The sequence below is a fragment of the Boleophthalmus pectinirostris genome, unplaced genomic scaffold, assembly GCF_026225935.1.
Source record: "Boleophthalmus pectinirostris isolate CB_2022bp ecotype Guang Dong unplaced genomic scaffold, ASM2622593v1 HiC_scaffold_18, whole genome shotgun sequence".
NCBI classification, from domain to species: Eukaryota; Metazoa; Chordata; class Actinopteri; order Gobiiformes; family Gobiidae; genus Boleophthalmus; species Boleophthalmus pectinirostris.
In genome coordinates this window covers 36,518,869-36,540,411 of record NW_026571133.1, presented here as the reverse complement: position 1 = coordinate 36,540,411, position 21,543 = coordinate 36,518,869, and the positions used below count along the sequence as shown (strand labels likewise).

Here is a 21,543-nt window from a genome sequence, read left to right as displayed (position 1 = left end):
TCGCCCACACAGGAGCCTCATGGACAGATACACAGCCTAGCAAGAAGAGTACAAGTCTGTGTAGTAAAAAGCATGTTTTAGTTAATGACAAACCAGTCTTCATTCAATTAAAATAAAAAAGGAAAGTAACTCCATTCAAAAGATACATTTTATTTTGATGTGTTAATTTCTATGACAATGGTGCCAATTTTTACCACTTTTAAACCATGAATACTTAAGAGCAATCTCCATTATGCCTTTTTTCTATGAGAAGACTGGATGGAAATTTTACTGCGCAAAATAAAAGTGGACTTCATGGTAGGCAGTGACTGACATGTTCCATTGGCTTAAATAATAAATAATACAGTATATATAAAAATAATAATGCTTTGCATTTATAGAGCATCTCTCAAAACACCCGAAGCACTTTATATTGCATTACTCTTTAAATCCACACTTCTACTCTGACATGGTACCCATGCTACCAGCAGACTGATGGAAGTGTGACTGCCAATCTGCGCCATTGCCCCCTCCGACCACCACCGACATGCACACACCACATTCATACCATGCAAAGTGGAGTAAGTGTCTTGCCTAATGACACAATGAGCAGGAAGCAGTCCTATGACCTTTAGGTTGGTGGATGACTAACCACTGAGCCACTGTTGCCCCAAACGTCAGTGACCAGTAATATGACAGATAAAACATGTACTGATGTTGATCAGGTGTTTTAGCATTGATATACATTTTCGCTCAGGTGTTGAGAGCTGAGCTGCGTCTGATGAGCTTAGAGCAGGTTCTTCAGTATGTGTTCTACAGCTTCTGGAAAACTGTCACAGGTCAGGTGAGGAGGAGGGCTGATTTTGTGCTCATCTCCTCCTCTGTATTTGCCTGGAAGACAAAAAGAATGTGTTATTAGCTGAAAAGATTTATTTTTACAGGTTCATAACTGAACAAAAATGTTTTAAAACTCACCGGTTTTGACAAGAATTCCTAACATTCCTGCATTCTGAGCCCCACCAATGTCATCTCTGGCATCCTACAGTACAAAGATAACATGTGGAAACTTGTAGAAATTATGAATTAAAATAACCCCTGCATGCACCATACTTACATCTCCTATCATGACAGCTTCACAGGCACTGCAGCCCAAATCAGAAAGAGCCTGGTGGAAGGGAAGTTTGTATATGAATAGATATAGTACTATATTACAACATCATACAGTTATAATAAGTCATATACCAGTAAGTTACCTGGGTAAAAAATGTTTTCTCTGGTTTCCCCACAACTGTTGCTTTACAGTCGGTAGCATACTCTAGTCCTGTCACAAAGGGCCCAGGACCAAGGGCCAGACCATCCTTACGCTTATAATACCGGGCTTTGTGGATGGCAATGAGAGGGGCTCCATCCAATATCATCCTGCAAAGTAAAATAAATTGTTCTCGATTTATAAATGCAAAAATAAGCAGTGTGGTTTTGGTCTATGAGTGACTGTATTACCTGAAGGCCTTATTCATTGTCTCATAGTGGAAATGGTCAGGAGCCAGTCCAATGACAACAGCATTTGGGTCAGAAGTATCGATACCTGTAACACATGGAAAGATGGCACCAAACCTCAATTACTTAAGGTAAGGCTGCCTTGCCCACATTGCAATCAGAGTAGAGGTGGATTTGGTGGATTGTTATGTACAAAGGTACTTCATAATCTGATGTATGTTTTTATAGGTGTTCAGAAAGGAGAAATATGAAGATGTTAATGAAAATGGAAAACAAAGACTGAGCTTGTACCTGTGAAGTCTTCCAGTGCACTGTCCTCCACCAGCAGCAGAGGTCTGTGCTGCCTCTGCTCCAGGAGACTCCTCGCTGCTGTCAGGGAGGTGAAGATCTCCTTTTCCTGTGGATGAGACTCATGTTATATTGAAAACCCAAAATGTCACAACGTATTGGGAAGGGAATCTACTACGCAAGTGGAACTTTGTCCTATGGAATTGCCAAGAGTAATTTAAATTTTTGAGGTGCGTTATATAGCTGTATGACATGTGGAACATATGACTTCCAGAATCTGTTAAAAAAAAACATTTCACATTAAAGAAAGTTTTTTAAGCATGGATTTATAATGGTAATCTTCATCAAAAAAAATTTAGAAAGGTGGGAAGATCAGACATCACTGTTAAAACAGCTTTGTTCAGAGTCCACACAAAGAGATTGTAAAGTCCCAGTCCAAAACTTTACAATCTCTATCACTCCCCAGGTTGTGAAATATTACAGTACTGAAGCATAGCAGTTGACATTTCAACTCTTTACCTGTACGTCAAAGTTGAGGCGCTGCAGTCTCTCCAGCAGGTTTCTCTTACTCTCTTTTGTCGTGTTGGTCACAAACTTGATGGCAACAGGCGCTTGCCGTAACCTGACAAAAAAGAAGAAAGAATTTAAATGATTTTAATACTTGTTTAATGCTATTTAGCAGAGTTGCACAAATAATAACCCCCCTCCCCACAATTCGGTCATTTCTAATGATCAGTGATATGCTTGGGTATTTTTAATGGAAAGGCCTCCAGCCAGTCCTCCTGACAGTAAACCATGTGGTTTAGTTCAGACTTCATATCTACCATCTACTAGTAACAAAAAGTCAAAGAATTTACAGATGGTGGCTTCAACAGTCTGTATTTGTTAGGTTCAGTAAATATATTTTTTTATTTATGAATGTATTATTTGATTCTTAGATAATATAACATCAGAACTTAAATAACATAAATTAGAAGGAAATAAATCCCGCTCCCACTTTTCCTCCTCCTGTAGATTTCTTCCTTTCCATGTTGTTGCTTACCTGCTGAGTGCCTCCTGAGCTCCGGGGACAGCGGTGTCTTCTATATGGAGAGTCCCACTCAGGTCGATGAGCACAGCCTTCAGAGCTCTGCGGCCCGCCATGCTGAAAGAACAAAACACACACTACATTAAAATACAATTACTCTAACAAACAATATTACATTCAGCAACCTTTTCTACTGAATACATAATACAAAATGACTATACTACTATACACACAAATATGCTACTAACCAATATAGCTTCATTTCAAGATGGAATGAAAATATGAACCACCACTTTGCTTCTTATACTATGTTGTCTTTATGTAGTAGATGACCCTGTCAATCATCGTTTCATCTTTGCACTGTTTCTCCTCTTGTAAACAGTCCAGATATATTGAATTACTGTATTTCTATATTTTATTTTTATTTGTGCATATACAATTGTATAATTATGCCTTATTTAACACCAGTCCCTTGCTATTTTTTCTTTTTTTAAATGTATTATTATACAATTATATTGTTCCTCTTTGTTACTATATTATATTGTGTCCAAAAACAAAAAACAAAAAACAAAAGTTTTAGAGGGAAGATGTCTCACCACTCATCCAAGTGGCTTCTTCAGTTCAGGGTGAGTGACTCTGTACAACTGAGGGATTACACAGACATCTTATATTTTGTAAAAATTATTTCAGATAAAGGCTGCTTGCTCCAAAAGTCTGTATTTGTTAAAAAAAATGTATTGCTTGAGTCTATTTACTTTCCCCTTGTAAAACTGGCATTGTGTTGCAATTCTGATAAGGATTTGTTAAAGCTCTTTTATAACCACTGTAAATGGAGCTCTGGTCACTTTTTTTAAATACTTGATCTTTCATAATAACTTGATTCCCTCATAGATAAAGGTCCATAATCAGAGTTCACATGGGTAAATGATCAGATTATTGTGTTGGTCACAGTCTGAGAGGACTAGGCAAAGGTTGGACTAGAACACCCATTTGAGGATCATATTTATTGGCATTTAATGGTTGGCGATTCCCCATTATTTAGACATGCTTAGATTTCTGTTGGTTAGTTATTAATGGGAGCATGCAGTAAGGCTCTTAGGATGCTCATGCTAGTTTAGTCTGGATGTCCCATTTTAGTCAAGGTTTAGTCCAGGTTTAATCCACACCAAGACCAATAGACTGCAGGATTACACAGATATAAAACAGCATGATAATTTGAAATAACATAGTTTAATGTTTTTTAATTATCATGGTATCAGAATCGATATTGAGTATCAAGTCTATTCCTTAGAATTGAAATAAAAATGTTAGAATCATGTTAGAATCATGACAACACTACACACATTTGTCCTGATCTGATCATGTTTTGAGTCTAGTTTCGTCTAGGATTAGGTTTGGTTTATTCCTAACCCTAGGTTAATCCCTTGTTTAGACCTAGTTTTGATATAAAGTGTAAATTGTGATTTCAGGTTAAGAAAAAGTCCAATTTTGGTGAACGGGCTTTTGTATTTTTCACCTTGCAACCAACTGCAGTCAGATGTAGGCAAAAGGGTTTTTAGCAGTTGTTGTAGTAGTAGTAGTAGCCTGCTAATAGTAATGTTAACAAGAATCCCTTCCCCTCACAGAGTGCAACTATTTCTTTCTATGACAGCAGAAAGTAAGTAGGCTAAGCTAATATATATCTTACATTTGAATATCTGAATTTGTTGTAATTTGCTGTACACTCAGATTCATTCAGACATTTAGTTTAAGAAGCAAAGCAATGCAGTTATTCAGTGGCCAGATGTACTTATTCACCCAGGACAGTCCCAGTGTCCTGCCTGTGTCCGTCTGTCCCAGCAGATTTATTCAAAACCAATGGTTTGTCCCAGTTTTATACTCGACATGTTCCACGTGTCCTTATTTTGGACCATTTTGATCTAAATCAGGACTATATCAGGTCTATTTCAGGTGTAAACCAGATCTAAACTAGAACTAAACCAGGACTATATAACAGGACTAAACTAGGACTAAACCAGGACTATATCAGGTCTAAACCAGGACTAAACTAGGGATAAACCAGGACTATATCAGGTCTATTTTAGGTCTAAACAAGGTCTAAACAAGAACTATATCAGGTCTATATCAAGTCTAAACAAGGTCTAAACCAGGACTAAACTAGGGCTAAAATAGAAGTATATCAGTTCTAAACCAGAGGAGCATAAATTGCATTTGTTTAGCCAAATTCCATCAGACTGCACTTCTATATTTTGTCTCAGATTATACACTGACCCACACGTGAGTCGAGAATAGACAATGCTACATGCTGTTTTCACTATTTTATTTTTAGTCACCTTCCCTACCCGGGTGTGTCCTTGTTTTTCATTCTGAAAATCTGGTCACCCTAAATTATTATTTCTTTATAATGTCAGAGATTAAGGCTACACTCCTGAAAAATAAGTAAATAAATAATTAGAATAACAATGCTCTTTGAAATACCGGTAGGTGTGTTTTAGGTTGTGATAGGGGCATTCATTAAAACACATGTTTCTCTAGAGTTGAAGAGCCCTTAGCAAGATCATCGCATTATAAAGTGCATTTACTTTTTCATTTTATTTATTTATTTTTATTTACATCGCATAATAAAGTGCATTAAATTTGTTGTCATGTATTTGTCCATATTTGTAAAAATCATATAAAACCACTCACCTTCATCTGCAGCTGCACAGCTCCTTTCACTTCCTGTTTACACTTTCTTCTTCTTGTGGATTAGAATAAATTAGTCCTCTACCGCCCCCTATGCCTCTTCCTTGGAAACATGGATTGTACTTGATTCTTTTAAAATGATTATTATTACTATCGGGGGTGGAAAATAACTAATTACAAATACTCTCATTAATGTAATTGTTTATATTTTTTCGTCTGGTTGTTTTTTTTTTTAAATTTGCACTTTTACTTGTAATTGAGTAAAATTTGAAGTTGTAGTTAGTTACATTTAAAGTCATATGAGTGTGAACAGTTTCATTCACATAAAACACTGATCTAAAATGCATCTTAAAAATCAGTTTAAAAGTAACTAGTAACTTTGAGAAGTATTTTTCATAAACTTTTCACAAATGAAGTACAGTTTTGGCAGTAGTACTTGTACATGTAATTGAGTAGCTTTTTAGTCACGTCCCTGTACTTTTACTTGAGTACAAATTTGCAGTACTCTTTTCCACTTTCCCTTATTTGGGAATATTAGTATGTTTATATATAAAAAAAAAATCACTTTCTCTTCTGCATTTTTGTTATTAATCAGATAAGAGGGTTACACTAATAATCACTCATTATAGAAATAGAAAACATATGTGTTGTATTGCACTAAGGGGCAGCAGATGTGGGGCATTAAAGGGTCTGAGGGGGCACATAGGTTTAACATGGAGGGGTATTATCAAACTGATTATAACCTGCTCAGAGCTGCAGCCAGACTACACAGGTCCAATCCTCTTTGCATGCTCCTCGTGAATAACACTGCACGGAGTTAGAGTTGGCCAAAATATGATGCGCTGTCCGTGAACTATTGGGAAAAAACATTTGATAATCTGCTTTTTTGTTTTTGTCTCTAAATATGTTTGGTATTTTGTTTGTACAAGCTTGGTTATCATGTATGTCCAATATATTTATTTTAAGACCTCAAAAATCCAAGACTGCTTTGCTGCTTGTTTTAGTTAGACGTAAGTGCTAATTACTAACACAATATAGGAATGCTTTCTTACTGTGAGTAGGGTAATCTTTCCACAGATCTGACCTGTAACTTGGCCTATTGGCATCGCCTGCTTGTCTCCATGGAAATAGACATGTTAATGCCATAACCATACAGTGAAACATTCCAGAAGAAATGTTACATAGTGTTATTCCTTTATACTGCTTATAGTGCAACTCCAAAATCCAATGACACTTTTGCTTAGGGTGAACAGATTTTCAAAATAAAAATCTGGAACTGGTTTTGTTGGTTAATCCGTGTATCATTCGTTCATTCGTTTTTCAATATAAACCAAAAATAAGAAAACAAAAAACAACTAATTTCTTCATTATTTTTCTCCAAAACCAAAATGAAATTTAACAGATAACGATTCGTTTTTTAAATTTTTGATTTTGTGTTTAAATGAACAATGGAAAAAAACAGATAATGTCTGTTTCCCATTTCCGTGACTTGAACTGCGATGCCGGACTGAACCAGGACTGAACCAGGAGTAAAACAGGACTAAAACAGGACTAAACCAGGACTGAACCAGGTCTAAACAAGCTCTAAACCAGGACTAAACCGGTCTCAGTCCTAGTCTCAGTCCGGGACTCAGTCCTAAACCAGGACTAAACCAGAACAGAAGCACGAGTGTGGGGACTAGGCCGGACGTGTGCCCGTGTAGTCTGTTGGGTGATCAGGAAACCAGGACCAGACCAGGACTGAGATCGGGACTGAGACCGGGACTGAGACCGGGACTGAGACCTGGTTTAGTCCTGGTTTAATTCTGGTTTAAAGCTGGTTCAGTCCAGCATCGCAGTTTAAGTCACGAAAAAGGGAAACAGCTGTTATCTGTTTTTCCATTATTCATTTAAACACAAAATTGAAAAATGAAAAAACACATCATTATTTGTTTTCTCATTTTGGTTTTGGAGACAAATAATGAAGAAAATATATATATATTTTTTTTCTTATTTTTGGTTTTATATTGAAAAACGAATGATACGCGGATTTTGGTCGGTAATAATAAAATTGTGAAACAAGTGCGTAATTAAGGAAAACTGTTACGTACTCTGCACTAATGTGAATCAGTATAGTTACATTTTCTTTGCGTTTTGTCATTTTTAAGCAGCTTTTCTGTATTTTACCTAAACAAATGACAGTTTATGCCTCTCTTTACTGTTGGCAGAGATCAGATTGGTCAAAAACAGGCATACCTGAGACATTTTTTGTATAAAACTGGGACAAATTGATGATTTTGAAATACAAAATCCCAAATCCCAAGTCTCAAATCTGCTGAGACAAGGCAGTCACTCTACTTTTGCTTGTTTTTGGTTAGGACATTTAACATTTTCTTAACTGAAACTAAATATATGAATCTATTATATCTGTTAGAACATTTTATTTATTTAGAAAGTAAGTTGTGTCAATAAGACCCTACCCAAATCAGATTTAAATGTTTTCTGGGGGAATACAGTGCATTTCTTGTCTGCTTGTGTTGCTTTCCAAACTGGCAGCTCATTGTGGCTTACTATGAATAATCTCTGCTAAACATATGCTTTAATTCTAGCAGATTTACCTCCACCCTTCTAACCCTTGAGCTTTAAAACTAAAATTTTAATAAATATTTGTTAAATTGGCAGTTAAAAGCAAGCAGATTACAAATAAAAAAACAGGAAACAAATTCATATTATGTGTTGTGCCTTTGTTTGGTCTATTTAGTACTTGCTCTACCTGAATAACAGTCCAATAATTTAGTCTGTGAATAGACATGACTTAAAATGTAAACATGTTTAATTTTGGCTATAAAAAAAACAAAACATTGAACAAAAACTTAAATTCTGTAGTAAGTATGACAGTATTACTCATTTCCATAACTGTATCACACCAATGTTTACCTTCAAAATCTGGTTAATAAACCATGATCCACTCTCAGTCCCATGTTAGATTTTCACTCTTAAAAACATTGCACATCATTTGTAAGACAACAGCAAGTGTCCAGAGTGTCCAAGATGCATTTCTCAGTTCTTTAGATAAAGATGTGCAGTATTGTGCCCACAAAGTTCATAGCTCCATGAGGTATTCTGGTGGAAAGTTTTCTTGGCTAGTTTAATCTTCTGGCTCCATTTTGCACCACTGTCAACCAAACAGCAGCAAGAGGACAATGGAGGCCGAATTCACAATGATTAGAGGCACTGTGAAAGAAAGTACATAGACAGTTATTCTTTTATGCTGGCAGTATTAGGACTGTCAAAAGTAAAAAATCCAATACTAAAACTAGCATCGAAACTCATTTGAGCAAGTATCGACTGAGGATTGTGGTATCGGACCTGCAATTTGTTACTGCGAATGCAGTATCAAGTCTATTCCTTAATATAGAAATAAAGTTTGACATTTTTGTATTGTGACAAAAGAATTGTGTCAGCATTGTGTATTTCATAGGATTCAGTACAAGAGAAGAACAGTGTAGCAGCACCTCTCATGACAGTCCGGACAGAGCGTATCAGATTCAGGACCTGGGCTTTGACTCCTGGGTCATCTCCAAATCCTCCGACTCCCTGATCCACTCCCCAGCCAACTGCAGATAGACACACAAGACAATTCAGGCACTTTAAACTTTATACTGGGTAACAGCATACTTTTACAAACCCTGCATATGAGATGTAATGTAGTTTATTGATATGACATTTTGTCTAACGTAATGTTATGCAAATTAGCACTAGTCATCTCCAGATTTTCATCCATCAAGCCTACATGGCACAAAAATAAGACATTGTGATTACAAAAGGTTATTACTACTGGGTAAATCTCTTATACTATTACTATTATGCATTGCTTCAATGCAGCCTTAATGTTTTGTGTTTATTCTCTAGGAGCCGCTAACACTTCATTTTTCAGTAAAGTAAAAAGGCAAGAGCAAGTTATATAAAAGAAAGATAGAGTTGAATTTTGGTTTGTGGTGTAGCCACATCAGCAGCTGCTGCTGCTGCCTGTCCACAAGCTAAATAAGCTCGAGTTTAGCATCGTTTGTGTTCACACAAATACAAGTAGAACAGAACTTACTCTTACTGAGGAACCTCTCCTCATGCAGAACGGCGATAGCATTAGTGCAGAGAATAGCGGTTTGGATCAGAGTGTACAGTGTAAACGCCATGCTGGCAAATCTGCTCCTTCCTCCGAGAGAAAGGGGGGTGTCCTCGATCTATTACCCTCTGACCACTCCCATGCGCCTGCCGTAAAACACCGAAGGACGTCGTAACAATGGCGCGCCTCCGCTACATGATCGAGTTCTTGTAAAAAAAAAAAAAAAAAATTTTCTGCAGAAATATTATTGAAATTAACAATATGCCATTTATTTATGCATGTTTTCATTTATCTATTGAAGCTTTATTTTTCTATATGCATATCACTAAATAACAATAAAGTCAACCATAAATAAATATAAATGCATAAATCATGTAATCCAGAATGGTTATTGTAGACATTTAATGTATCCACATAAAGAATTAGAAAATACAAGAACATAATGCATGTGCATGGACAGTGTCAGAAATCACTCTGCTTTAAACATGAGATTTCTCTTTTTATTCTTTCTGACAAATAGGCTCGGATCATTATTATTATTAACATTATTAACACCATTAGCAGCAGCACCATGTATTTTTCATTGAATAAATTATAATCATTTTTCCACAATCAGGGAGTTGAGCCCTAATACGTAAACAAACAACCTAACACATAGTGGTCTACAGTTTCATTTCACAAGAGACATTTTGTACACTCGAATATTTACAGTTTTGTCCAGGTGCAATACTATTTTACAAAAATCAAACAGTGATGTCGAGACAGATAAAGCCATGAGTCACTTAAACATGCACTGATAATATTAATACTGGCTGTGATGATAAAACAATTGCATTATTTTATCATGTAATACTTTACAAACAGCTTTTATTGCACTGTAACATGGAGATTTCCGAAATCACTCTGCTCTTTGATTCTTCTGGATTTGTTTTGTTCTTCATCTGGCATTTCAAAGTCAATGTGTCTCCATCAACGGATCGCAAAATTCAAAGTTGCTTATTTATTTGAAGTCAATCCATGGTCCCGATACTGAACAGCAGAGTTAGCAGCAGTTCAGGGGCAGTACAACCCTCCAAGTTCCTCTAGCTGTGGGTATCTTCTGCAGTCTGTATTCAGCTGTCTGTAACACTTTGGTCCTGCTTTGGTAAAGCTTTGAATCTCAATCCACAAGTCTTAGACCAAAATGTCAGGGCTATGTACAGGCCTATTAACAATTGAAGTATAAAATCTATATAGTTCAAATAATGAATTATGATCTCATTTGAATGTCATTGGACTGAAGTCTTGCAGTGTTGAGGCGCAGCTGTAAAATGTGTCCTCTCAGTCTGTAAAAATATGAAAAGATTTATGAAAAATCAAAATCAAATGTTTTAACATTCATAACACTGCGGAACTTAGGGCTGTGTATTTATGGGTTTCAACTTCTGTTACAAACAGTTTGACCCATTCAAAATATAGTTTTAAATTGTTAATTGCTTTGGCAACAGTCCTCATTTTGATCATTCTGAAAGTCATGGATAGGTTGTGTTTACGTGATATCACAGCATTCTATAATCCCTATAGTTTGAAGAGGGGAAATATTATTGCTAACACATAACATTTAGATCACCATATAACCTTTTACTGATTTGAAAATAATATATTTGCTGAAAACAACATATTAATATGTCCCCTCTCCATTTACCCTCGTCCCTAAGTCACACCCCCCTTCAGAGCAATATCACACCATAATCTACAACTTGAGAAGTTGTAATGTATTGTTTTGTATCATTCTTGAAAAATTGCAGTGTGGGACTATGGGTGATGTAGTTTGGACGAGCACTGGACAGAACTGCCCTTTATCTGAAATTAAATCATCAAATTTGAGAACCTGAGTGTAAGCTCTTTAATACACAAAAATGTATAAACCTTATAGTTATTTGCTCAGATGTGAAGTAATCTTCTCCTTCCTCATCATATTTGCGTAGGGAATCTGAAAAGTACAGAGATATGACTGTTAAAAACACCTATACAAAATGTGTAACACAAAAACATTATTACAAGTCTGACACTTTAAATTCCATTAGAAATGTAGGTATTCATACTTTACTTGATCCAAAATACTTTATCTTGTACATTTTATCAAGATTTTTTTTTACTATGATACTTTTGTGTTTTGTTAATGCAATTACAAATATAATGATTTAATTTCAATTTAACAGGAAACTGTATTTTAAAAATTCCAGTTAGGAAAGGGCGTAGGATTAAATTAATTATACTTCTTCCCACTCCTTCTGGATACATAAACTTACAGCTCTGCAGCCTTTGAATATTATCTTTCATTGACTTGACTTGTGTTTGCATGTTTGAAATAAATTCATTCATTCTTTTTTGCTTTGTGAGTAGTTTAAAGCATCACCATATTTTACCAAAAAACTAGCTAGAATGTAGTTGGAACCCTATAATTCCAAGAGGGTAACATTTTGTCATTATAAACACTAAAGTGTGTGTCGCATGTTCTAGCAAATCAACTTGAATAAAAACGTATGGCATGACAGATCATTTGTGTATATTTTGGGACTATGTGCGTGCTTGTTTTCCAGATGTGGTCATATGCGTAAAAAGAGCCATGGTGGCATATGTCTCAGAGTGAAGACAAACAGCCTGTCTGCAGCTGCTCCTGTGATTGATGTGGACCCAAATATTCACAAAGCTGTGGACGAGCCCCTCACCCGTGAAAGACAAACTACGAACGCCTCGGCTACTCTACTGTACTAATACACAAATAAATAATGAGGACTTTGAGTAGAGGTAGGCAATATATCATACAAGCTCAAATTGAAATTTTTGTTTTGAAAATACGCAAATTAAGTATAAAATTAAGTGTAATGTCAATAATAAAATACAAATAATAAAATAATTATATAAAACATAATACTGCAACTTATATTTCTGCATTTTTGTGGTTAAAAATGCACTATGTAACTTTTCTCATGGAGTGTAGCTACCTGTTTGTCTTCATGGAATTACTACTGCTTTGCATGGCATGTTCCACAGTATGGTATTAAACATATCTATCACCATGGAAACAATCAGGCAATGCCAGGTCAAGTTATAAGTCAGATCACAAAAAAAAGCTTGTTTTAAATTATTTGTATAAACAATAAAAGCACCTGTGATTGAATGAAGGCAAGATAGATACATTTAATGCCGTACTGTGGAATATTCCAGGTGAAGTGATAATAATTCCATGGAGACAAGCAGGTGGCAGACTCTCACCAAAAAGCTGCATGCTGAAGCTTTAATTTTACATAGCAACCTATTAGTGCAATACATTTAAGTTTAACACATTTCTGATGGACTGCAAAAAAAGAACGTGCCAATTTTGCCAACACATCAATTTAAAACCTCTCTCTTTATTTTATTTTATTACTATCCTTTAAATAGCTTATTAAAGTGTATAAAATGATCCCGCATTTTCCCATCTCCCTTTTTCATCCGGTGATTCTGGACAATTATTTGAAATGTGCTTCATAATTAGGTGCTGCTATGCTCTTGACTAAAATCATTATTGGGGCTGGTTATTGAAGCAAACTGTCTCTATTTCACACGTCCATAAACTAGTGCTTTAATTGCCATTTAAAGAGATCGAGAATATTTGTGCGCATTCAACACATCATTAGCGCAGCCGTCTCACCATCTGTAACTGCTGGACCATCTCCTCTCTGTAGGCGAGCTCTCTTTTCATCTGGTCTTGGAAATTATCTGAAATTATAGATTACAAAATTAGTTTATGCTTCTGCACAGGGTTGCTTATATAGAGAAATCAAAGGGGAAAAAATTAAAGCAAAGAGGTGTCGCAGTATCAAACTCTAGTGTTTGCATTATTGTGGGAAGAAATATGACAATTGTACGATTATTGACACCAAACATGTTCTTTCAATTCTCTCAATTTGTCTAATACATTGTCACTTCTTTAGTATGTAACCAGCTTTTTGAAATCAAACTTTCTGAATGCTTAAAGAGCCCGTATTACGCTATTTTCTGATCTGTTGTAATGTTGTTTCCTCATAACAAAAAAACTGAGTTGTGTTTTGTTTCATTCACATTTAACACACAAATCCTGCATATTTAGTCGGAGCAACCACCTTGTGATGTCATGTGGTAATACAGAAAGTACTCCACTGTGTGTTTTTTTTGTTTTGTTTTATTTTTTAACTCCATACACCTTCACTAGAATCATTTAGATAATTTCAGTCCTGAAATTTTCAATCTCTACTTAACTTCAAACAAAGTAAATGGTAACTGTTAACTGAAAACTACTACTACATGACATCACAAGGTGGAACAGAGCATTTAGAGATGTTGAGAGATTATTACAGGGTTAGTCAAACATGTGTCACTACTGATAATGCACCATGACAGAGAATCAAGTATCTGGAACAGTGTCAGGCAGGTGGTTTCCCATGATTCTTAGTAACAATTAGGGACTGATACTGGTATCGTCTATCAGTGCCAAATTGTGAAAATTGTCTGGACCGGGTATTGGCTCCACAATAACAGATCTGCTAATATTCTGGTTGGGTTTATAAATTGATGTAATAAGACTATTTACTTGTTTGAGCTGGTCCAGAAGTTTTTGAATGCTTGGGGTTTTAATACAAATTTGATCGGTAGTTATTTGATATAAAAATAACATCTACATAACATCAGTGAATATACAGGTACAGGCCCTTAAGAATAGATAATGTGACACAAACAGTCTGTTAAAAAGAGACATTACATTTAGGGATTATGAATTAACCAAATCATCATCAGCCCATATTAGGCACACTAGACAGAAACGAGAGAGTCCCTTACAATGCAGTGTTCAAGGAGAGAGGGACTTACGGAACACAGGGAAAGGTGAAGTGCCCTTGAGAGCGTGGAACTCCTGCTCCAGTCTGCGTCTGAAGTCAATCTGCTCCAGTAGAACTTTCTGAAGCTCCTCTATAAAGCACACAAGGACATTAGATACTGCGAACGAAAAATGCCAGACTCCAAAAATCAAAGAGTAAATATAAGAATCAGTAACATATCAAAATTTGAGATGGAAGGCAATTTATTTATCTAAATGGAAATTTCACAAATATGGGAATGTACAATATTGATTTGGCAGTGTTACATTTTGAATAAAAGGACTGATTAAATAATAGTAAAGTGTAGGGCTATAGTCTACCAGCCTTTGGTCGTTTGAACTGGTCAATAGTCTGTCTTAGTCGACCAAAACTTGTATTAGTCCACTAATTATTTTATTAGTTTATGGATTTATAAGGGATTCCTTTTACATATAAATGCTGTTTCCTAGTACATTTTTGATTAAATAGTTGATTTTTAATTGAAATCCTGTGCAATTGCTTGGCTACATCATTATAGTGTTGGGACATTTTGCCATGCACTCTTTGACTCAACTAATCTGCATCTTTTAAGTCAACCAAGAATTTCCATTTGTATAGTGCATAGTGCAAAAATAATTTTAGCGTACATTTGTAACTAAAAATATTGAACTTTGAGTCACTTTTTTTTTTTTATGGCAGCCCAGTACTGAACTAGATAAATCAGTTTAAAACTACATTCACTATTAGTAGTGATCTTGTACCTTTCTCCATATGTTCCACGTCCTTTTTCATGGAGGCAGGAGAGGAGGCTCCTTGGCTTTGATCCCCTGCAAATAAATACATACATGAATATTAGACAAATTATCTTGCACCACTCAACAAGCACTTGTCACAAACAGTATCCATACTCCACAGTTCCAAATAAATGCGTTACAATTTTGTCAGTTCCCGTTTAGTCCAGTAGGTGTCAGTACATATCCACCACATACGGAAGAAAGCGTCTGGTGACTGCTGGTTACAGCTCTTACAAATGAACAGGTTGTTTGAAACTAATGTGCTACATGGTAAAAGGTGATTTCTGCAAATAATTTAACAATAATAATGAATGCGTTGTATTTATACAGTGCCATTCAAGACACCCAAAAGGCTTTAAATTATATTATTCATTATTTATATTTCACGTAGTGGTGGTGGTAGTGTTGTCGCGATACTAAAATTGCAAACTTGATTATGGATTGTAATACTAAGGAGAAGACTCAGTACTTGATACTGATTACGATACCATAATGAAGATAAAAAATGCTCCTTTCTTCATATACAAAATAAGTGCACTTTTTTATGTGACCATGAGATCATATACTTGTGATAAAGATCAAATTTTGTCCTGTGAATATAACTTATTTAGTATGAATATTTGCTCAAAATAATATCTAGTAGTAGTTTTTGACAACTCAAAGTGGTGGTAAGCTATTGTTGTAGCCACAGCTGCCCTGGGACAAACTGCCGGAAGCGAGGCTGCCAATCTGTACTATCAGTCCCACCATCAACACTCACTCATAACATTCATACAAGGAAATATGGGTGAAGTATCTTGCCCTAAGGACACAATGACAGTTGTGGAAATAAAAATAAATATGTAATAAAAGTGAAAATGTGATGATGCTCACAAGGTTTCATTTGAATTTAATGATTTTTTTATTGCAATATTATCTTGTTAAATTGCTGCTAACACATTCCAGAATTCTGCTGTTACATCACTTATAGACCCTGAATCACATAATACATTTTTAAAGATTTTTTGCTAAATTTGTAACAATCTAAGAAATGCGTTATTGTCATCTTTTTACACAGTTGGATGTCTAGAGTCCTTGCTGTCTAGAGTCGTTGCTGTTTGTTTATTTTATTTGAATGAGTGCCGCTCCTGTGCTTTTTCTATACCTCCTTCAGCTTGCATATGCATCTCTCTCTTTCTCCCCCTCTCTCATTTCGAGCAGCTCTCCTCTCTCTCTCCTCTCTCTCTGTCTCATTTGACAAGCAAATTTGCAGACAGTGCCCGAGGATAACAACCTCGTTTGACAGTCAATTAACCGTGAATAGTCAAAGCCAAGGCGGTTTGCATTACATAAATGGAAAATTAGATTATTTTTCCTCCCTAGAAACAGAGGGAGAGTTTAAAGACAGTGGCTGGGGGTATGAGGACGAGGAGGAGGGGGGCTACCACTCGGAGGAATAAGGCCTTCTAATCACGTAGAGCTTCCCACCGCCCAGGGAGACGTTTGGCAATCAGGGGAAAAGGTGGTCTCATTTAATTTGTTTCGTGTAATTTTTCGAAATACATTATACATTATGCGCGGGGATCATTGCGGCGCGTGTTGGAGGAGGAAGAGGAGGGGGGGTTGTAGATATAAATGTTGGCACAGATGTCATAAAGCACTTTTAATGTCTTCCTGACAGATATAAAAAGGCAATAAGCGGCGATCTTTTTCAAACGAGGAAGGCTTGTTTGGCGGCGAACGGGAGAGAAACCCAATTACGTTTGTGGTGATACGGGTCTAAGATGGAGATGAGATGATGTTTGCTAGTTGAACTCTAACGGCCCCCTGAAGAGTAACAACGCTACCATAGTGTACACACCGTCCTCCTTGAGTTTCATCATTCTCTACACTTTAAAATCAGCACACACATTTACCTGTTCTGGAGATAGAAAGTATCATTTGTGAAGGTACAGGTAGTGCTGTTTATGCTGAGGCTATGAATCAGTCAAAGTAAATGATTGTGTTTGCCACCCGCGTTCGTCAATATACAGGGATTGTTTAATCAATATGAGGTGTAACTGTTGAAAAAACTTCCAAATGTTACACATATTTCAGATCGAGGTAATCAAACTTGAATAAATAGAATAATTATTAGCAATGGGGTTTTAGTCGCCATTTACTTTACTAACATCATACTTATTTTTTCTTTAGATGCAAAAGTGAGATAAAATGTCAAAATTTCAGTTCAAAATTATTATAATTAATGCTATTTTTTTTATCAATTTATTTGTTTTAATATAATAAAAGTATTGATTAAGAACCAATTCTCATTTACAGCAACAACCTTGTTTGATTCCACCAAAGAGTCAGCAAATTTTAGGCAAATAAGGAATCAATTTATTTTGCTTCTTTTATGAAAGTATTTAATTTAATTAATTATTTATTTTTGCTGGTATTGGTTTTATTTTATTTTTAACTAGAAAGGTAAAAATGTATCATTCATCCTTTTTGTCATCTTTTATTGTTTACTGTCTGTGTGTGATATTTTGGAAATTCTGTGTTTATAAAATGCGTTACATAAAAAGTAAATTTGGGTACCATAAAAGAAACACATTTTTAAAAAAGCCCTACCAGACGACTCTCTCCAGTAGTCCGGCGCTGTAGTTTCACTCTCCGTCACGAAAAAACTACTCTTGTCTTTGTTTTCATCTGCAAAAGTGCAAACAGCACAGAGCGAATCAGTAAGGCCCATTGGTGAGCCCGTTATCCGCACAAGTAGAGATAACTAAGTGTGCCTGCTGCTATGAGAAAACCATTTGTGTACGCCGCAACAAACACACACACATACACACACATTGGCAAATGAAATGTCACAGGAATATGAAGCACTATCTGATGGAACAGATAGTGTGTAACTGCCCGGATAGGTTTTGTAATGCCGTCTGATGACACTGAGTAAAAAGCTGTGCAAACATTTGATGAAAACAAGTTGCAAAAAATAAAGGCAACATGAAAGAGGCATGAGGGCATATTTTGAAATAGTTTATGGAATTTGAATATACTGTAAAGATTGAGATTGTACAAAACTTTAAAACAAAAATGTATAGCTTGCATCTATTTTGAATAAAATATACACAGTTTGGTATGCAGAAATATTTTTCGAATGCTTTGATAAGAGTGGTCTCAATTGGTTATATTAATTACAAAATGAAGAATCGTGTGTTTACCTGTGATGCTGGAGCTGTCTTTGGTAGCATATGCAGGGAGCCCTTCGTCTCTGTTTTTGTGTACCTGTAAGGAAACAATAAAGGCTTAATATTGCATTGCACATTTAAATCTACAGAGCCGTAAAAAGTTAATTATAATGTTGGTGCATACGTCTGTTAATGTATTTCCTGAATAGCTTCACTCAAGTGTTTCCATGGACAATTAAACCTGCTGTTGTCTAAACTGTTGTTCAGCACTGCAGTTGTGCTGCTAATGGGGAGTCGACAGGTTAAAGATTAGAGTTGCCCTAACAGGCTCTAGTGACAGAGAGAGAACAAACACACCGTGCTGCACAGGGCCTATTAGCTGGGATCAAAGTGGGGTGACTGTTTCATTTCTACAGGGAGCACACGGCCTATCAATCTGCTTATGCAGATCACATCACTGCCTGACTGCAGCACCATTTAAATAATAATTAGCTCAAGTGGCCTGGGGGTATATTTACGTTTTTGTATGCAGGGTCCTCTCGGTGGGGCGGGGAGGAGCTGGCGGGAGGGGAGGTGGGCAGGCCTGGCTCAGAGGAGGATGGAGGGGAGGAACTGGGATACACCGTGCTCATGCCCCTGTCCTTCCCTCTGTCCTGGGCCACAGGGAGATACGGAGCACCTCTCTGCTCCTCTTCGTCCTGTTTGGATGACTCCACATCCACCTCCCCCTCCTCCTCACTGTCCCCGGGCTCTGCGGCACTCTCACTTCCGTAGCTGCAGCTGCTGCTGGGGGACATTCTGTGCAGGCGCTCCGATGCGCTCACTGCTCCAAACTCCTCCTCAGTACCACCTCCTCCGCTGTGGAGCTTAGCGATGCTCTCAGCGTCCTTTACTACAGGCCGGAACGCAGAACCATAGCTGGGCTTTCGGCTCTGTAGTGTTGGAGTGTCTAGAAGTTTGAGCCAGCCCTCTGAGGTTACAGGTCGAAGGTCAGAGGTCACCGTTGGGCACTCAGGGTCAAAGAGTCCAGACCTGGGTGTGGTGGTGCCACTGCTGCCGCTGATAGAAGCAGTGACAGCATTGGTGGAGCCCACCCCAGATCCAGGCTCAGAGGGATCAGACAGGTCTAAAAAGGCCTGTCTGAGGGAGGGGTTCTCTGTCAGAGAGAGAGCACTTGGCTGAGGCTGCAGGTACGTGGGCACAGGGATCCCTCCTGCTGTTCTGGGAGGCCAGAACATACAGAAAGGAGGGTAGAATGTGTCCTTACGCCCCGGCCATAACAGGCCAGACAGGCCTGCTCCTTTCTGACCCACTGACACATCACTGTCCTCTTTCTTCTGCTGACACAGGCCGAAGGCAGGGAAGGGGTAGGGTGAGGGAAACAGTGAAGTTGGGGGAAACTTTTGGAGCATGCCAAAGCTTTTACTGGGCACAGGGATGACGGGGTAACTACGAGGCGTCTTACGAGGAGAAAGACTATCACTGTCCAAGTCCTCGTCATCGTCGAAGCGGGCCCTTTTCTGAGACAGGTCCGGTCCCATCATGTGTGGCATAACGGAGGCGGGCAGAGACTTGACCGGGCCCATGGAGGAGCAGTGGGCGGAGGGCGGGAGGGCACGCTTACGGCTGCCCCCATTGAACATGGCTTTGACATCCTCCCAGGCGTACACCAGCTCCTCGGGCGGGTGCTTCTCAGACAGCTTCAGGTGCCTCCTCCACGAGTTGAAGTTGGCCGCGTCTGGCTGCATGTACTTGGACTCAGGAGTGCGGTGGGAATGGAAGATAAACTTATTGGGGGAGAAGTACATGTTACACAATGAGCACTTGATGCACTTGGCCCGAGAGCTGTTGTAGCGCGCCGGGATGAAGTTACCACGGCAACCCCAGGCGCATTCGTGGCTCACGTCGAAGGCAAAGTTGTCCGGGAGTTTGGGCGGAGAGTTTTCCCCCAGGAAAGATTTGCAGAGGCGCTCAGCTTCTCTCTTGGTGATCATACCACAGCGGCGCGATGAGATGGGCATGGCACCCGCTCGTCGTAGTATCTCAAGCTGGACAGGAGTACACTGAACGCACGTGATACCTAGGGCCACACGCCGATTGTGGATTTCATTGTAGCTGTAATTCTTCAGGAGGGTGTTGGAGATCTGCGCCAAGCAAAGTCTCTCATTGTTGTCTATGACAAGTGATACTATTGGGACACCGTAGAGGATGACCTGTCCCACCTGGTTGGGCTTGAGAGGTGAGGAGGACGAGGGGGAAGAGGAGGAAGAGTGCATGTGGTTCCCTCGGGGTGGGGTTAGGGGCTCCGGTTGATATGGGCCCGTTGAAGATGTCATGATTAGTTCGTTTGGACTGGATAAATGTGTCTTATCCATATCGGACAGGGACAAAGTGAAGAGCAGCCTGAAAAAGAATAGAAAAATAAAAATATATACATTAACCCGCACACACACTTTTAAAAGAAATTCAAGTGAAAATAAGTAGCTTTGGTACATTACAAAACTGTAATTGTGACCATGAAACACTTGTTGAAAGTGTGTTTATATTTGAATAATTTGTAAGAATTTTAACATACTAAAAATATTAATAATACTCATAAAATAAATATATAAGCAAAACACTTAAGTGCAATAAATATAGAATATTTTGTAACAGGACAATCACATATTTAATTAGGTTTAAAAGTGGAATTATTATGTTCCCTTTAAATCAAAGCTAAATTAAAACATTTTGTACAGATGTAATTAAAATTATATAGGCTATGCAAAAAATAGAAGGCAATTATAAATATATATAATATATATATATATATATATATATATATATATATATATATATATATATATATATGTAGTATTGCTTTTTGCGTGCATGAAATCTCTTTAGAATCTCAAATCTCTAGGCCAGTATTTATTGGCTGTAAATCTATTTTATTTATAGGCCCACTAAAAATCTTGGACATTACCCCATATTTTTCATATAAATATTATTCAGGTCTACAAAATACAATAATATTATATTTCTCTTTTACATCTGTTTCAGAAAGCTCATAATTTTATCTGCGTAAAACCGAGCCGAACCTGGAACAGCAATGTTTTCAAACTTAATGCGTAATGTAACATTTGATGTAGAACATTCAAGTAAGCGGCATAATATCTTT

General features: G+C 37.4%; 3 protein-coding genes across 3 annotated transcripts; all 3 read right to left on the bottom strand.

The window, feature by feature from the left end:
- Window positions 1-134: 134 nt before the first annotated feature.
- On the bottom strand, window positions 135-5,553 carry hdhd2 (haloacid dehalogenase-like hydrolase domain containing 2). Its single transcript, XM_020924869.2, has 9 exons — window positions 5,480-5,553; window positions 2,807-2,908; window positions 2,284-2,386; window positions 1,768-1,873; window positions 1,480-1,564; window positions 1,233-1,398; window positions 1,094-1,144; window positions 955-1,018; window positions 135-870 (listed from the first exon to the last, which is right to left on the bottom strand). Exons 2-9 carry the CDS (start codon window positions 2,905-2,907, stop codon window positions 767-769), a joined length of 780 nt encoding a protein of 259 aa, XP_020780528.1. The 5' UTR covers window position 2,908; window positions 5,480-5,553; the 3' UTR covers window positions 135-766.
- A 2,411-nt stretch (window positions 5,554-7,964) lies between these two features.
- ier3ip1 (immediate early response 3 interacting protein 1) lies at window positions 7,965-9,680 on the bottom strand. Its single transcript, XM_020924781.2, has 3 exons — window positions 9,558-9,680; window positions 8,971-9,072; window positions 7,965-8,689 (listed from the first exon to the last, which is right to left on the bottom strand). Exons 1-3 carry the CDS (start codon window positions 9,646-9,648, stop codon window positions 8,634-8,636), a joined length of 249 nt encoding a protein of 82 aa, XP_020780440.1. The 5' UTR covers window positions 9,649-9,680; the 3' UTR covers window positions 7,965-8,633.
- Window positions 9,681-11,493: 1,813 nt separating this feature from the next.
- skor2 (SKI family transcriptional corepressor 2) lies at window positions 11,494-20,758 on the bottom strand. Its single transcript, XM_020924884.1, has 7 exons — window positions 18,902-20,758; window positions 18,417-18,480; window positions 17,821-17,898; window positions 15,196-15,261; window positions 14,448-14,546; window positions 13,255-13,322; window positions 11,494-11,550 (listed from the first exon to the last, which is right to left on the bottom strand). Exons 1-7 carry the CDS (start codon window positions 20,756-20,758, stop codon window positions 11,494-11,496), a joined length of 2,289 nt encoding a protein of 762 aa, XP_020780543.1.
- Between the last annotated feature and the right edge of the window lie 785 nt (window positions 20,759-21,543).

Excerpts from the sequence above, each read along its gene's own strand:
- skor2 (XM_020924884.1), bottom strand. The coding sequence starts at position 20,758 with ATGGATAAGACACATTTATCCAGTCCAAACGAACTAATCATGACATCT. Across the intron at positions 14,547-15,195 it reads CGTGGAACATATGGAGAAAG|AGGAGCTTCAGAAAGTTCTA; the intron begins GTACAAGATCAC and ends TGTGCTTTATAG. Across the intron at positions 13,323-14,447 it reads TTCACCTTTCCCTGTGTTCC|ATAATTTCCAAGACCAGATG; the intron begins GTAAGTCCCTCT and ends CTATAATTTCAG.
- hdhd2 (XM_020924869.2), bottom strand. The coding sequence starts at position 2,907 with ATGGCGGGCCGCAGAGCTCTGAAGGCTGTGCTCATCGACCTGAGTGGG. Across the intron at positions 1,874-2,283 it reads GCCTCAACTTTGACGTACAG|GAAAAGGAGATCTTCACCTC; the intron begins GTAAAGAGTTGA and ends TCTCATCCACAG. Across the intron at positions 1,145-1,232 it reads AGAAAACATTTTTTACCCAG|GCTCTTTCTGATTTGGGCTG; the intron begins GTAACTTACTGG and ends CCCTTCCACCAG.
- ier3ip1 (XM_020924781.2), bottom strand. The coding sequence starts at position 9,648 with ATGGCGTTTACACTGTACACTCTGATCCAAACCGCTATTCTCTGCACT. Across the intron at positions 9,073-9,557 it reads GGAGAGGTTCCTCAGTAAGA|TTGGCTGGGGAGTGGATCAG; the intron begins GTAAGTTCTGTT and ends GTCTATCTGCAG. Across the intron at positions 8,690-8,970 it reads TGTCCGGACTGTCATGAGAG|TGCCTCTAATCATTGTGAAT; the intron begins GTGCTGCTACAC and ends TTTCTTTCACAG.